We start from the raw sequence: 14,108 nt of genomic DNA on the forward strand, positions 1-14,108 counted from the left end.
AGTGGTCAGGAAGCTCAAGTCCTTTTCTCCAAATGGCATCCTATATCCTGATGCCACACAAGAATGCCATTCTGACTTCTGCCTCCTGGCCTCTCCCAGTCAGACACATCTGGAGCAGTCAGCAGTGAGGCAGTGGAGATTGCTAGCGTAGACAATGCTTGCATGAAAAGGGGGATGGGGGTGCAACAGTCTAGCAACCAGCTAATTATTATCAAGAATGAGAGGGTTTTTTTTTTTTTTTTTTTTTTGGTTGGGGAGGAATCTCGTTTCACAGTCACCTTTCCGACCCACCATCAGAGCCATCCCCTTCCCATCTCATTTTCTTCCTTTCCTCATTCCAAGAGACGGTAACTGGGGACAGACCCTAGGCCCCTCTTCAGACCTTCGGGCACTCGGCATTCCTACCGCCCTCCCCTCGCTATCATTAAAAGGGGCGGGGTCCTTCTGCCTTCTCCAGGTGGTTTCAGTTCTGGATCCTTTGGGGGCAGTGGAGTCCACCCACCTGGAGTTCCATTACTGGTGCTGCAAGTCCTTGACTCAATTTCCCCATGTGTGAGTGACACTTTAAGTGCAGCAATCTCCTGGGGGCCTCTCAAGCTGACTCAGACCAGTGAGAAGAGGAGGGGACGGGCATCCTAAGAGCAGCCTCAGGCTCTGGCCAGAGTCCCCCAGGTAAGGCAGCACCCATCTCCAAAGTGGTCCTGTCACCACCTTCCTCTTCTTCCCCTGCCCCAACGCCGCCGGGCGGAGGCTAGCGCCGCCCCCAGTATTTAGGGCAAAGAGTGTCCCACTTCTGCGGAGGGGTGTCGTTCGGGCTTCTCTCTCTCCTCACTGTGGGTGGCGAAAGGCGGGACGGAAAAGCGCCGTCAGGACCGGCGCGTCCCCCTCAGGGAGGCAGGGCCGGGCCGGAGACCCGGCGGCGGCCCAGCTCCGGGGAAGGACCTACCCGCCCCGGCCCGGGCCCCCGGCCCTCGGCAGCGCCCGAGGCCGGAACAATAGCGCGCGCAGGCGGGGCGGGGGGCGGGGGCGGGGCGCTCCTCCGGGCACCGCCCCCGGCCCGCCCCCCGCGCTCGCAGTCCCGCTCGCACACTGGCTCCCACCCGCCGCCCGCCCAGGCACTGCCCGCGGGAGCCGCCGCCGCCGCCGCGCCCGCCATGGACGTCCGCCTGTACCCCTCGGCGCCCGCGGTAGGCGCGCGGCCCGGGGCCGAGCCGGCCGGCCTGGCGCACCTGGACTATTACCACGGCGGCAAGGTAGGCGGGGGCGGGCTGGGACCCCGGCGGGCGGGGCCGGAGTCACCTGGCGGCTCGGGACGCGGGCGCTCCCGGGGTCGCACGGGGCCGCGCATATCAGCACCACCGACGGGCACGGGCGGCTCACCTCGATCCCCTCGCGGCCACGCTCGCTCCCTAAGTTGTGCGGATCGCTGGCCGAAGTCATCCCGACAGCCACCGTACGACGACACAGTGGCCCTTCACCCGCGTCCCCCTGACAGCCTCGCAATCCTTCCCAAGCGGACACATAGGGACCCGCGGCCACGCGCAGACAGCCAGGCACCACTTCCACGGTCGCACCGTCCCACGCCAGTCGTCCTGACAGTCATTTACACACCACGACACGCAGCCAGTCAACCACAAGCAGACTCGCCGCCACAGACGAGTCACCCACGCACGCTCCGATGCCACACACACCGTGACATGCCCCCATCCGCTGTCATACCCAGGCGCAACTGGGCACAGTCACACAAAGAAGTCTCTCGACAATCACACGCACGCAGTCATCACTCCTCCCCGGGCGCACGCGGACACACACAACCACCTCCTGGACGGGGAGCCTCAGACGCGATCGTCTTGACGGCCGCACAGTCCCACTAGGTCACACCCAGGGACGGCCACACCGCGGTCATCCACACTCGCGCGTCGAGGTTTAACTTCTCAGCGCCGCTGAGCACTAATTGGGTGGTTTACTAATTGGCCGTCACTGCCCGGCGGGGCCTCGGATTCCGAGTAGGCAGCGGCCAATCGAGGTCTGTCCCCTCCCGGGAACGGTGAGCAGGCGTCCCTCCAGGCTGGGGCTGTAATGCGTGACACCCTCCCTCCTCCATGTTTCCAAGATCGCCGCCCCCAACCCCGCCAGGTCCCCGCTGCGCTCCGCCCGGCGCGTTCCCAGCGATGGAGGCTCGCGTGCCTGGAACCCCGAACCCGAGGCGTCAGGTCTCACTGCCCCGCCTGGCCCAGCCCGAATGGGTTGGGCGCCTCTGCGCAGTCCGCGTTTCCTTCGGTCTCCGGGGAGGGAACTTTCAAACTTTGTTAGGAAGCCAGACTGTCCGCGCGTCCGCCGGTCGGTGCGTCGGTCCCGGGCCGGCTAGAGCCGAGCGCGGCTTTTCGTCACTCGGAGCCCGGATTGAACAGCGCGCGTGGGTTTCCCGTGGCCTCGGCGCAGACGCGCGGGCTCCGTAGCGATGCGTGGTGAGTGCGCGTCCGGTGGCTGGATTCGCGGCCCCCAGGGTCTCTCCCCAACCTCGCAGGCTTTTTTCGTCCGGCCCCTAGTAGTGGGGATGCCGCAGGCTGGGGGCGTCCCGGCACAGATCCCGGGATCTCCCGGGCTTCAGGCCCTAGGGGAGCGGCCTCTGACAAAGCACCCCGCAATTCGCCGGGGGCAGGAAGGGTCTGGGCCACCAGGGCCTGCGCGATATGGGGCGGGGGTGGGTGACAAGTGAGGTCTTGCGAAGAGTGGGGGTGGTTCTCTTTTGTCCAGTGACCTGCAAAGTTAGAAGCCGAAGAGGGGGGATGGTAACCTCAGGAGAAGGCCGGGAGCTGCCTCCAGTCTGTTGGAGGGAGAATAGATTAAAAGTAGCAAGTGGAGTTTTCAGGGAGGAGAAGGTTGGGTGTGGAGACAGTTGATCTGTCTTCTGCCCTTGGCTTTGTTATTTTTAAAAATGTGAAGTTGGCGAGGTAGGTTCCAGCCTCTGGTTTGGGGGTGTGGGTTGGGCATTTGTCCGTCAAAGTCTGAGTGGGTAGGGGCTTAGCCTGGAGCGCTCCCTTTGAGGGTGGTGTTTCTGTAAATCTCGCCTGGGTGGGGCTGTCCCAAATAGGGACCGTTGGAGGCAGGACTCAGCCGAGGCCCCTGCTTGATTCTCATGCTTTGTAAACCTCTGACTCAGCACCAGAACCTGTGCGAATCTCCTCAGGAAGGGCCTGGCAGGGAGAAAATGAGAAGCCGGCGATTCTGGTTTCTGTGTGTGATGTAGAACCCCTGGCCCGTAGGTGAGAATGTGTCCAGAGTGGGGCGGGGCACGAGTGAGGGTGGGGATGCAGTTGAGCCACTGGATAGGTGAAAGGAAGGTCTGACCTTGCACTTGGATGTGAAACCTGCTACTCAGTCTTTCAGGTTAGAGCAGGGTGAGGCGGGAGGGGAAGGTCACTGTACTCATCTAGGGCCTAGAGGTCTTTTGGTAACGGATTCCCAAGTGGGCGTGGCCTCAGTGGTGATGGTTGGGGGTGGGGCCAGGCTGTGAACAGAAACTCCCCTTTTCTGGCTCAAGAAGTGAATGGGGTGTGGTTGGGGAGGGAAATGCTCAGGCTCCACCTTTAGTCACTATCAAAGCTGGAGGGTAAACCAAGGCTCAGGGTGCAGTAGTGACCACACTTGGGGCCTGTAGGCTGGGCTGCATCCACACATTGCGGGGTGGACGCACCCACACAAAGCGGGGGGGCTCTTGTCCTGAAGCCCAGACAAGAGGCTTGTTGCACAGGGCGCCAGGCTTTATATACATAAGGGCAAGCATTTGCCTAAGTGATGCCCGACAACTATGGGGCAGTTGACCTGGAAGGGCCCTTGGCGACCATCCCCTTGGCGACCGTCCCCTTGGTGACTGTCCCCTTAGTGATTCTCCACACAGAGATTCCCAGCCTCTTTAAACCAAAGTCACGAACATTGGTTGTTCTTTTGGTATCTTTTGTTTGGGAAAATACACACTGAGGAAAAGCTGCTATGGTTTTATTTTTGCTTTGAAATAGATGTGTATTTTATTAATCACAGTAATATTAGCATGCATTAGAAAAATGGCTTACCAGGTATGAAGAAGATCCATTACTATTTAATATAATAAAGGTGCTTTTTGAGCATACGGATTTGTGGCCCCATGGCCCCCATGGATCTGTGGCTCCATGCTGGGAACCATTGGTCTCCTTCTTTGCATTACAGAAGGGGAAACTGAGTCACTGAGGCACATACTCACAGATTACACAGCAAGTAAAGAGCCAAGATGAGGCCTGAGCCCCAGGTTTCTGGACTCCGAGCAGGATACTCATTCGGCCTCTTTGCAAGTCTCTGTCACAGTTTAGGGGTTTACAGCAGTAACATCTTTCTTAGGGTAACTATGAACTCCATTCAGATTTTGGCAAGGCACTTTACCACGCTGCGGGGCAGTTGGGGGATCCCTGCTCAACTATGGCATACTAGTGTAAACTGGCCGTCGGAACTGGGCAAGGCTGTGTTCCAATATGTGTTTGTTGCTTAGTGGCCTCGGGCAGATGATTTTTAGCTCATTTTCTACTGAGATATGATTTACATACAATAACATGAAGATTTTAAGTGTACAGTTCCACGAGTTTTGACAAATATTAACACCCATGTAACCAACATCCCAGTCCAGATGGAGAACATTTCCCTCATCTCAGAAAGTTCCCTCACATTCCTTTACAGTCAGCACGCCCTATCCCCGCCTCCAGAGGCAACTACTTATCTGATTTCTATTACCAATGCTTTCTTTCAGTTCAACTTAGGTATATTAACCATGTCTAAGTTCTAGAACTTGATATGCAACATAAACATTTGTGTGTCCATCTTTTTGCTCAATGTAATGTCTTCAACATTCATCCACGTTGTTGTATATATCCTAGTTTGTTCCATTTAATTGCTGAGTAATAGTGTGTAAATATCATACAATTGGTTTTTCATTCACCTGCAGATGGATATTTGGGTTGATTTCCAAGTTGGAGCTATTGTAAGTAAAGCTGCTGTGAACATTCTTATACAAGTCTTTTTGTGGGCGGGGAACATCATTTATTATCTCAGAGTCTTGGTGTTCTCTCAAAGACAACATTGCCTGCCTGTGAGTTTCAGGAGGGTTGAGTCAGGCGATACAGGTTGGGACAGTTCTTGGCACATACCAACTTCTAATTAGATAACAACAATGTCAACCATCTGGGGCCTATTCCAGGCAGAGGCTTAGCATCCCTGTTCCAGCATCCTTCATCCCTGGACTGAATATCCTTCAAGGCCAACCTGGATACCACCTTCCCCATGCGGTGTTTCACAGCCAGCAAACTTCTCTTTCCCTCCAGGCTTCCCAAAAGAACTGGCACTGGATAGGATGTGGCATGTTCTGCCATCCATCATTCTACCAACAATATTTATTGAGCGCTTCTTGGTGCTAGGCACTGTGCAAGGCAACGGATGCTGCAGCAGTGAACAAAAGTCACTCAAATCACTGCCCTCTGGAACTTCTCTATCAGTGTGGGAAGACATAAATATATGGTCTTGTGATTGATGGCAATATGACTTTGGAGAAAAATGGAACAGGAAAGAGAGTTGGGGGTCCCAAGGCCTAGGGCTGGCTTGTGATTTTAAATAGGGAAGTTGAGGAAGGTCTCATGATCTAGAGTAGTGTTTCTCAAATCTATGTACACATGAAGAATTGTCTGGCAATATTTTTTTAAATTTAATTTTAAGTTCTGGGATACATACGCAGGATGTGCAGGTTTGTTACATAGGTAAACGTGTGCATTGGTGGTTTGCTGCACCTATCAACCCATCACCTGGGTGTTAAGCCCTGCATGCATTAGCTATTTACCCTGACGCTCTCCCTCCCTCCCCCGCCCCCTTGACAAGCACCGGTGTGTGTTGTTCCCCTTCCTGTGTCCATGTGTTCTCATTGTTCAGCTCCTACTTATAAATGAGAACATGCATCATTTGGTTTTCTGTTCCTGGGTTAGTTTGCTGAGGATAATGGCTTCCAGTTCCATCCACGCCCCTGCAAAGGACATGATCTCATTCCTTTTATGGCTGCAAAGTATTCCATGGTATATATGTATCACATTCCCTTTATCCAGTTTAATATTGATGGGCATTTGAGTTGATTCCATGTCTTTCATCTGGCAAGCTTTTAAAAACAGATTCTTGGGCTCCATCCCCAGAGATTCGATTCAATTGGTCTGGCATGGGGCCCTGGGAATTTGCATGTCTAATGAGCTCTCCAGGTGATGTTGCTGCTGATTCAAGGACCACACTTTGTGTAGGTGGTTTGGTTGTTTGTGTACAGGTTTTGTGGGCTCCTGGCAGTCAGGAATTCTGCCCAGCACCTGGCATGGTGGCTGACCCATAATTTCTCAGTAAATATGTGCTGGTGGGTGAAGGATTCAACTTTCCACCCACACAGCTCTGGGCACAGCATCTTGTAAGGATGAGACCTGGAGAAACTTGGTTAATGAATGATTTAAGACTCTTTTTGACACAAATTCATGAAGTGGGGTTAAACTATGGACTTGATCTGAACTTGACCTATGTGAGGCCTTCCCAGCATCTTTTGTGGGTGAGATTCCCGCGGCTCCTTTCTGCAGGGGCACAGGCGGCTGCGAGTGGGTCCCATGGAAGGCACCCTGGGACGGGTGGGCTTAGAGCTGAGATGGCTGGTCCCAGGGAGCGCTTAGATGGATGTCTGCATCTCTGCTAGGAGGCTCTCATTTACTTTCCATCTAAATATGTTCCCCATAGCTCCTCTCCTAACCTGTGCTGGGGGCTCCTCCAGGAAGGACCCCAGGACTTTTGCATAGTAGGAGCAGCAGCCCTAGCCTGGCACTGCTCCCCCGCCGTCTGCTGGGTGACCTGGAGCCTGTCAGTGCCCTTCTTTGGGCCTCTGTTTTCCTGTGTGCACAAGGAAAGCAAATCAGTGATCATCAGCCTAGAGGGATGGTGTGGGGTGGAAATATAATGAAATACAGGCTGGGGACATGCTTTCTGACTATGCGGGGAGTACTGGGAGGGAATGCTGGTGGGATGGTGCTTTTTGAGAAGATGGGCCTGCTATCCTTCAGAGCGCAGGAACCACTGGGTCTGCCTTTACCTTTGTATTCCCAGTGCTAGCCTGACACGTAGGTGCTCAGCAAATATTTGCTGAATGAATGAATGAATCTAGCGGTTGACAGTTGTAACCTGTGGCTTGAGGAACTTAGCATCTGTTTGGCTATTGTCATCTGAATACTTTGGGGGGCACAAGGAGTCCCGGGCAGGACAGGGTAGAGGCTCAGAGTATTTGGCTGACATTCCATTCCTAGAGGAGCTTCCCCAAGTGGGCTTGGAGCACAGAGCCTGGCATACAGAGCAGCTGGTAGGTGGGAAGAGGAGTTGAGTCTGCTTGAAAGACAAGGTCCTGTGCCTCCCGCTTATGGGATTCTGCAGTGTGATCTATTTTGCTTCTCTGATTTCCTAGAGTTGGTCTCAGGATATGAAGGCATCGTGGATGGTGGAATCTGGCAGACTTGAGTTTGAACACTCCCTTCACCACCATCAGGGAAGGCCAGTTATTTAATCTCCCTGGGCTCAGTCTCCTCATCTGTAAAATGGGCACACTGACATCTCCCCTTTGGAGTTTGAGGGTTGGAGAACATGTATGTGTAGCACTTGGCCCCTGCAGGAAATGCTTTCATTTTCACCCACAAAGAGCAGCCCAACTGAAAGTTAAAATGTGAGAGGAACCTGCTTTTCTGCACCAGCTACTGGAGAATGCCCCACAGCTGCCCCGCCATGGTTTTTTTTTTTTTAATTCTAGAGACACGGTCTTGCTCTGTTGCTCACGCTGGAGTGCAGTGGTACAATCATAGCTCAGTGCAGCCTCAAACTCCTGGGCTTAAATGATTCTTCCACTTTAGCCTTCCGAAATGCTGGGATTGCAGGCATGAACTGCCACTTTCTGGCCCTGGGCTGCTAGCAGTCCCGACATCGGTTGCTTCCATGTCTTGGTCCCTGGACCTGATTTTCCTGAGCCTCTGGGTTGAAAGAGTCTCTTATTGGAGTGTCCAGGATTGTAAATTGGGAGAGAGTTGCTCATTTCCTCCACCTTCTGCTACCTTCTTGAAGCTGTGTATCAGAGAAAGTGCGTTTTGGAGGCAGAGAAAATTGGTTCACATCGCAGCTGCACCATCCAGTGGCTTAGGCAGGTGACCTTGTGCCCATCACTTAGCTGCTCAGGTCTCAGTTTTCTTATCTGTACAAGGGGACAGAAATGCCTGTCTTCTATTGCTGTGAAGATCAGATGAAAGTAATAGGTATGGAAATTCTGTCTAAATTAGAATGCTGTTTCCCAGCCTCGGTGCTTGGACATTTTGGACCTAATAACTATTTGTTGTGGGAGTTGTGGCATGCATGGTAGAATGTTTAGTAGTATCCCTGGCGTCTACCCAGTAGATGCCAAGAGCATCCCCCTGCCCCAAGTCGTGACAACAAAAATGTCTCCAGACTTTGCCCCTGGTTGAGAACCAGTGGTGTGGGAAGAAAGTGTAGCACAGGTAAACTAGAAGAGGGTGGTGAAGAGAGTCGCAGCACCGCCGCAGGGCCCATGCGTGCTTTCTGGCCAGGGTTTCAGTCCACTGTCTTCCTTCTGTCATCTTGTATCCACGGAGTTGGCAGTCATCCTATTTACATGGATTCAAACCTACAGGGTGACTTTTCAGTATGGTTTGGGAGCAACAGTAAAAACATATGGTAAGTAATTATTAACTTAATGAGTTGTGGTAAATTGTAATTTTATATCTTCGTGAAACGATGTTGTATGACACAGGATAATAAATTTTGATCAATTTCCCTGATATTTAAAACCTGCTACCGTACAATTGCTAATCCTGGTGCCTGCTAGGATGAGCCACGTGATTGTGGCTTTTCAATATTTAATGGCCTGTTTACTGCTGGGTTTCTCAGATGTTCAACAGGTTTTTATGCAGTGTCTACTGGGTGCTGGGGATTCAGCCCTGTCCTGGAGGCTCAGTGACTCAATAGAAAGGTTTTATTTACCGGGTGAATGGCTATGTGGATTTGTAATCAATTGGCTCAAAATGCAGAGTGATAATTAAATATAAAATTGGCTGGGCAGTGCCAGTGCCAGGAGTCTGGGAAGGTTTTGCATGGTGAAGTCTTACAGGAATGACAGGTGGGCTACCGGGGGTGTGTAGAGTGGAGGAGGGTGTTCCAGGCAGAGGGAGCAGCCACTGCAGGGGTGGTTTGGGGACACTGTCAGCCTATGGAGGGGAAACCTACCTGTGTGGGAGCTGGGACACCAGCAGAGATGGTTATGAAGAGCCTTGCACCCCAGCCTGTTGGGCTTTAAGCAGAGGAGTGCCTGGAACCAGGGGATGCGGCGCACAAGTACAGAACATGTCACGTCGCTGGATTTTGACTGTCCTCTACCACTGTCTCTTGGTCTTCTGCTGATGGGAAAGTCTAATGACTTGCATTCGATTGCCACCAGTAGCCCGCGATACTCCAAACCGCGATACTCCACCAGTAGCCGGCGATACTCTCAAACTTTAGCCCAACAGAATCACCTGGAGCTCAGTTAAAACAAGACCGCTGGGCTCCACTCTCAAACGTTCTGACTCAGCAGGTCCGGGGAGGAGCTGAAAGTGGGCACTGCTGGCAAGTGGAAGGTGCTAATGTTGCTGGTCCAGGAAATGTGCTTGGGCGGGGGAGAAGCTGGCCTGGCCCGTCCTGTGATTCTGATGAACGCCATCCCACGGGGAGCTGTGCTGCTAAGGTGGCTTTTTAGCGTTGTCCCAGATGGAGGTGAGGGGACTGCCAAGCCTTTGATTCCTGCAACATCCAGTCATTTCAGCGTAAGTGAGAGGCCTAAAGGTGAACAGCCGGCAGTTCCCTGGGACAAAGGAGTTCTCTGCAGTAGAGGGCAGTCCCATTGAGGGGTGAGCTACAAGCCCAGCAGCTGATATTCCTGGGGTTGGGGGTGAGCATTTGGAAGGGGGCTGGGGAGTACCACTGCATCCATTTCAGGGAGATGCATCCTGGGGAGAAAATGCACCTTCCTCTTGGTTCCCAGGAAATCAAGGGCCAGCATGTGGATGACTTTCCATGACTGTCACTCACTTGCTCAGGTTCTCCTTTGTCTCATGACATGAGAGAGGTGTGCCATCTGCTCCGCGTAGGAAAGGCAGGATGGTTACTTCTTGGGTCCAAGGGAAGACAAATGATAGCTAATGGGGTTTTTAGGGGCTCAAAGATGCTCTTAGATGCTCCAGGGTGGGCTTCCAGAGTCCTTGCACTGAGCTGTCACACATTTTCCTGTGTGTTAGGGAGGACTCCAGATGGGTCTCCGAGGAGCTTCTGGGCCGTGCTTAAGGAGGTCACCTCCGGGCAAAGCGAGGGCTTCCTCTTTGGGCTGGAGTCCTGCCTAGTCAACAAGAGGCCATCTGTCCTGCCCTACCTCGGTGCAGGTCAGTGTCCCTGGCTTTGCCTTTCACCTTCACTGAGCTCCCAGGAAGCTCAGAGGCAAAGGAGTGGGTCCCTTGTAGCCATAACCTAGGCTCTCATGGTGTGGCTATTGTTCATTAACTCACTCCCAACCACACTTCACTTTTCTATCATTTTCTCCTTTATCTTGAGTCCTGCTGCTCTTTTATTTTTAAAAAATTGATTTGGGGCCAGGTGCGGTGTCTCATGCCTGTAATCCCAGCACTTTGGGAGGCTGAGGCGGGTAGATCACGAGGTCAAGAGATTGAGACCATCCTGGCCAACACGGTGAAACCCCATCTCTACTAAAAATACAAAAATTAAGCTGGGCGTGGTGGTGTGCACCTGTAGTCCTAGCTATTTGGGCAACTGAGGCAGGAGAATAGCTTGAACCCAGGAGGCAGAGGTTGCAGTGAGCTGAGATCATGCCACTACACTCCAGCCTGGTGACAGAGCGAGATTCCATCTAAAAAAAAAATAGATTTTGCTCTTTGTAAGACACACAGAAGTTGTGAAGTCCCCCTCACCCTCTGTCCCTCTCCCTTCTCCCCACGCAGCCCTGTGTCCCAGGGTATCCACTGGAAAGAGGCGTGGAGCATGTACTTCCCATAAAACCCATTCTTTAGTTCCCCACTTTTAATATGTTCATGTTTATTTACATAATCATTTTTCATTTTCCCAGAATTCCGAGTTTCTTGATTGATCTTATATTATGGTGGTCTATTCTTCTTTTATGGATATGTGACTATCTTGAATCTCTTTGAAGATGGTAATTCAATTTTTAAAAAAGTGGTCTTTTGTTTCCTGCATTTAACTCTGTTTTACTGGTGGTTCTTCTGCTCACTTTGAGGCCTCTCTTTTATGCTGATATTTTCTACAGATACCTGGTGATTCTTGGTTGACATTTAAATGTGTAAATAGGGGGAGTCTAGATCTGTCCTGTAGTTGTGAGTTTCAGCACAAGTGGAAGCTGTGACTGCGTGGATGGGCAGCGTGGATGCAGAGTAGAAATGCCCCGTGTGTGGTGTACAAGTGCAGACCCCACTGCCATGTGGGACGAGCCTATGACATCCTTGGAGGACCCTCTGCCCCTCAGGTAGGCCAGCAGTTACGCCCGGGGCATTGGTGCACTTTTTTCCAGCCTCATGCCTACCTGCAGGAGGGACTCTCCCGGGCAGATTTCTCATTTCAATTAGAGAATTCTTCTCCTTGGCATTAGCCTGGGGGCAAACAACAATCGGCTTCTCCCAGGGCTTTGGACGGACACGGGGGTCCCAGCCCAGGCTTCCTCTCTCTGGGAATGTTCTGGGGTTCAGTTAGGTGTTGAGTGCCGGCTCCTCGGTGCCCACAGGCTTTGTTGTCAGTCTGTTTCTTTGACTCCTTAGTTTCTAGCAATCTCATAATATTTCTCATCCCAGCCTTTTCTTATTTTCTTATGTGCCTTAAGTCTTCCTAAGAAGTATGCTGGGCAAATTTGTCCCCATTTTTTAGGTGAGAAGACTGAGATCCAGATGAATCATGTCACAGAAGGGTGGCAGAGGAGGCTGTTAGACAGCTGGAATTCGGCCAAGCTCTCTCTGCAGCTGTCAGGGTGCCAGGGGGAGCTCACTTCCTCCTGCTGCGGGGGTGGCAGAGTGCATCGCTGGCCCCTGGTTTTAGTATGCCTTTACATTACACCTAATTAAAGTGTGCTTATCTCCAAGCTGGGCCTAATTTGCAGGAATGATTTAGTAACTTGTTGGAAATGAATGGACTCAGTAGTATATAACCCAGGGTCAATCCTTTGCATACATTTTATTGTTCCATTGTGCTGTGTTTTGACTTGAACTCAGTGGAAGCTGGACCCTGGGCCCTTTGTGTCTCAGTTATTCTGCAAATATTTAGTGAGTGACTATGGGGTGCTGTTTACATGATGTAAGAAGGCCTCCCACCTCCACTCGTGTGCTTCCTCTGTTCTCTATGTCCACCTGAGATGGAAATTCATTTTTATGCAAACCCAGATGTTGGATTCAAATGTGACTTTGAGTGTGATGGAAGTGCCTGGGTTCGTTTCCTGACACTTACGAGCTGTATGACTTTGGACTTGTCACTTAGCCTCTCTGAGTCTTGGTTGCTTCACTTAATCACCTTTGAACCTCAGGTTGGTGGTTAGGCCTGTGGGAAGGCAAGTAAGTCTCCCCTCCCTCATTTCTGCCTCCAGGCACAGTTTGGGTCCACTGGACCCTCTGTAGAACAGCGAGGATAGGCCCAATCCTAGGTGTTAATGCCTTTATAAATTATATGGTCTAAGGAGCTTTTCAGTTCAGGATCGGTGTAGCGCTCATTCCCATTGGGACTGTCTCTTTTCTCTCAGGTATCAGTTCCCTTCTTCCTCATTGCAATTCCCACAGGGAGTTTTTCAGGACCAATGAAACATCCAGGCTCACAAGACGAACACAGGGGACACTTGGCACCAGTCTCCTTGAAAGACTTGGGACACAGCCTGACACAGCCTGCCAGCAAGGCACGTGAGCTGTTCTCGTCTGCAGGAGTAATTCTTGCAACAGTCTCTGCAATGGTCCACAAAGGTGGCCAGGAGCTATTCTCTTTGCTGCCACCTCCCTCCCAGGCTCTGGTTCAAGTGCAAAGGAATGAAATATACAACGGGTGGATTTGGAAGCCATCCTGGCTTAGAAGCCTTATTCTCCCAGCAGCCATATCCATTGTAACAATTCCATAGGCTTAGCTTCAAGGGCCCAGGGACATTGTCAGGTACAAATGTCACTGCATCCAGGAAAATCCAAAGTATGGCTTCTTTTTCAGATATTTATAACTTATTTATAGTTCTTCCCAGTTCAGATGCAACTTACCAATCAGGGGTCATTTTTACCATAAGCAGAGTTGCCTGGTAACATAGTTAACATCCCACCTTCCTCAGGTTTTCCGGGAAGTTATGCTCTGCAGTTAACAAAGGTGAAATTCTCTTGCAACAAGGAAAAGGATTTAGTTAACCCTTTATCCCCGTATTCATCATCCTAATTTTTTTCCCCTGAGGGTTGGTATTTTTGGCATTTCTTTTGGAAGGAAGAATGGAGTCCTTAGTATGTCCTAAATATGCACATTTTCTGATTGTTCTATGTAAGACACACACACACACACACACACACACTCACACGTGCATGCATGCGACAGGAGATATACTTTGGAGTCATACTGGCCTGAGATTCAATCTTGGCTTTGCCACTTATGAAGAGTTAATTCCCTCCTTCCCTCCCTCCCTCCCTTCTCTCCTTCCTTCCTTCCCTCCCTCTCCTCCTTCCTTCCTTCCCTCCCTCTCCTCCTTCCTTCCTTCCCTCCCTCTCCTCCCTTCTTCCTTCCCTCTCTCCCCTCCCTCCTTCCTTCCTTCCCTCCCTCCCATCCCTCCCCTCCTTCCTTCCCTCCCTTCCATCCCTCCCCTCCTTCCTTCCCTCCTTCCCCTTCTTCCTTTCCTCCCTCCCCTCCTTCTTTCCCTTCCTCCCCTCCCTCCTTCCTTCTTTCCTTCCCTCCCTTCTCTCCTTCCTTTCTTCCCTCCCTCACTTCCCTTCTTCCTTCCTTCCCTCCCTCCTTCCCTCCTT

The 14,108-nt window shown here is 51.8% G+C and overlaps 1 protein-coding gene across 3 annotated transcripts in view; it reads left to right on the forward strand.

Annotated features, from left to right (window-relative positions):
• The first annotated feature begins 1,117 nt into the window (after positions 1-1,117).
• Positions 1,118-14,108, forward strand: part of TOX2 (TOX high mobility group box family member 2) — a 163,460-nt gene continuing 150,469 nt past the window's right edge. Inside the window, exon 1 of one of the 3 annotated variants that reach the window (XM_021669119.2) lies at positions 1,118-1,253. In XM_021669119.2, the coding sequence (XP_021524794.2) occupies positions 1,155-1,253 (99 nt within the window). In that variant the 5' untranslated portion in view covers positions 1,118-1,154. Of the gene's footprint in view, positions 1,254-2,389; positions 2,469-9,753; positions 9,888-14,108 lie in introns of those variants that run through there. The other 2 variants (XM_012467221.2, XM_064382460.1) reach the window with 2 other exon arrangements.

Source organism: Aotus nancymaae, unplaced genomic scaffold (assembly GCF_030222135.1).
Source record: "Aotus nancymaae isolate 86718 unplaced genomic scaffold, 86718_ANA_hifiasm-v0.15.2.pri h1tg000029l, whole genome shotgun sequence".
In the NCBI taxonomy this organism is placed as follows: domain Eukaryota; kingdom Metazoa; phylum Chordata; class Mammalia; order Primates; family Aotidae; genus Aotus; species Aotus nancymaae.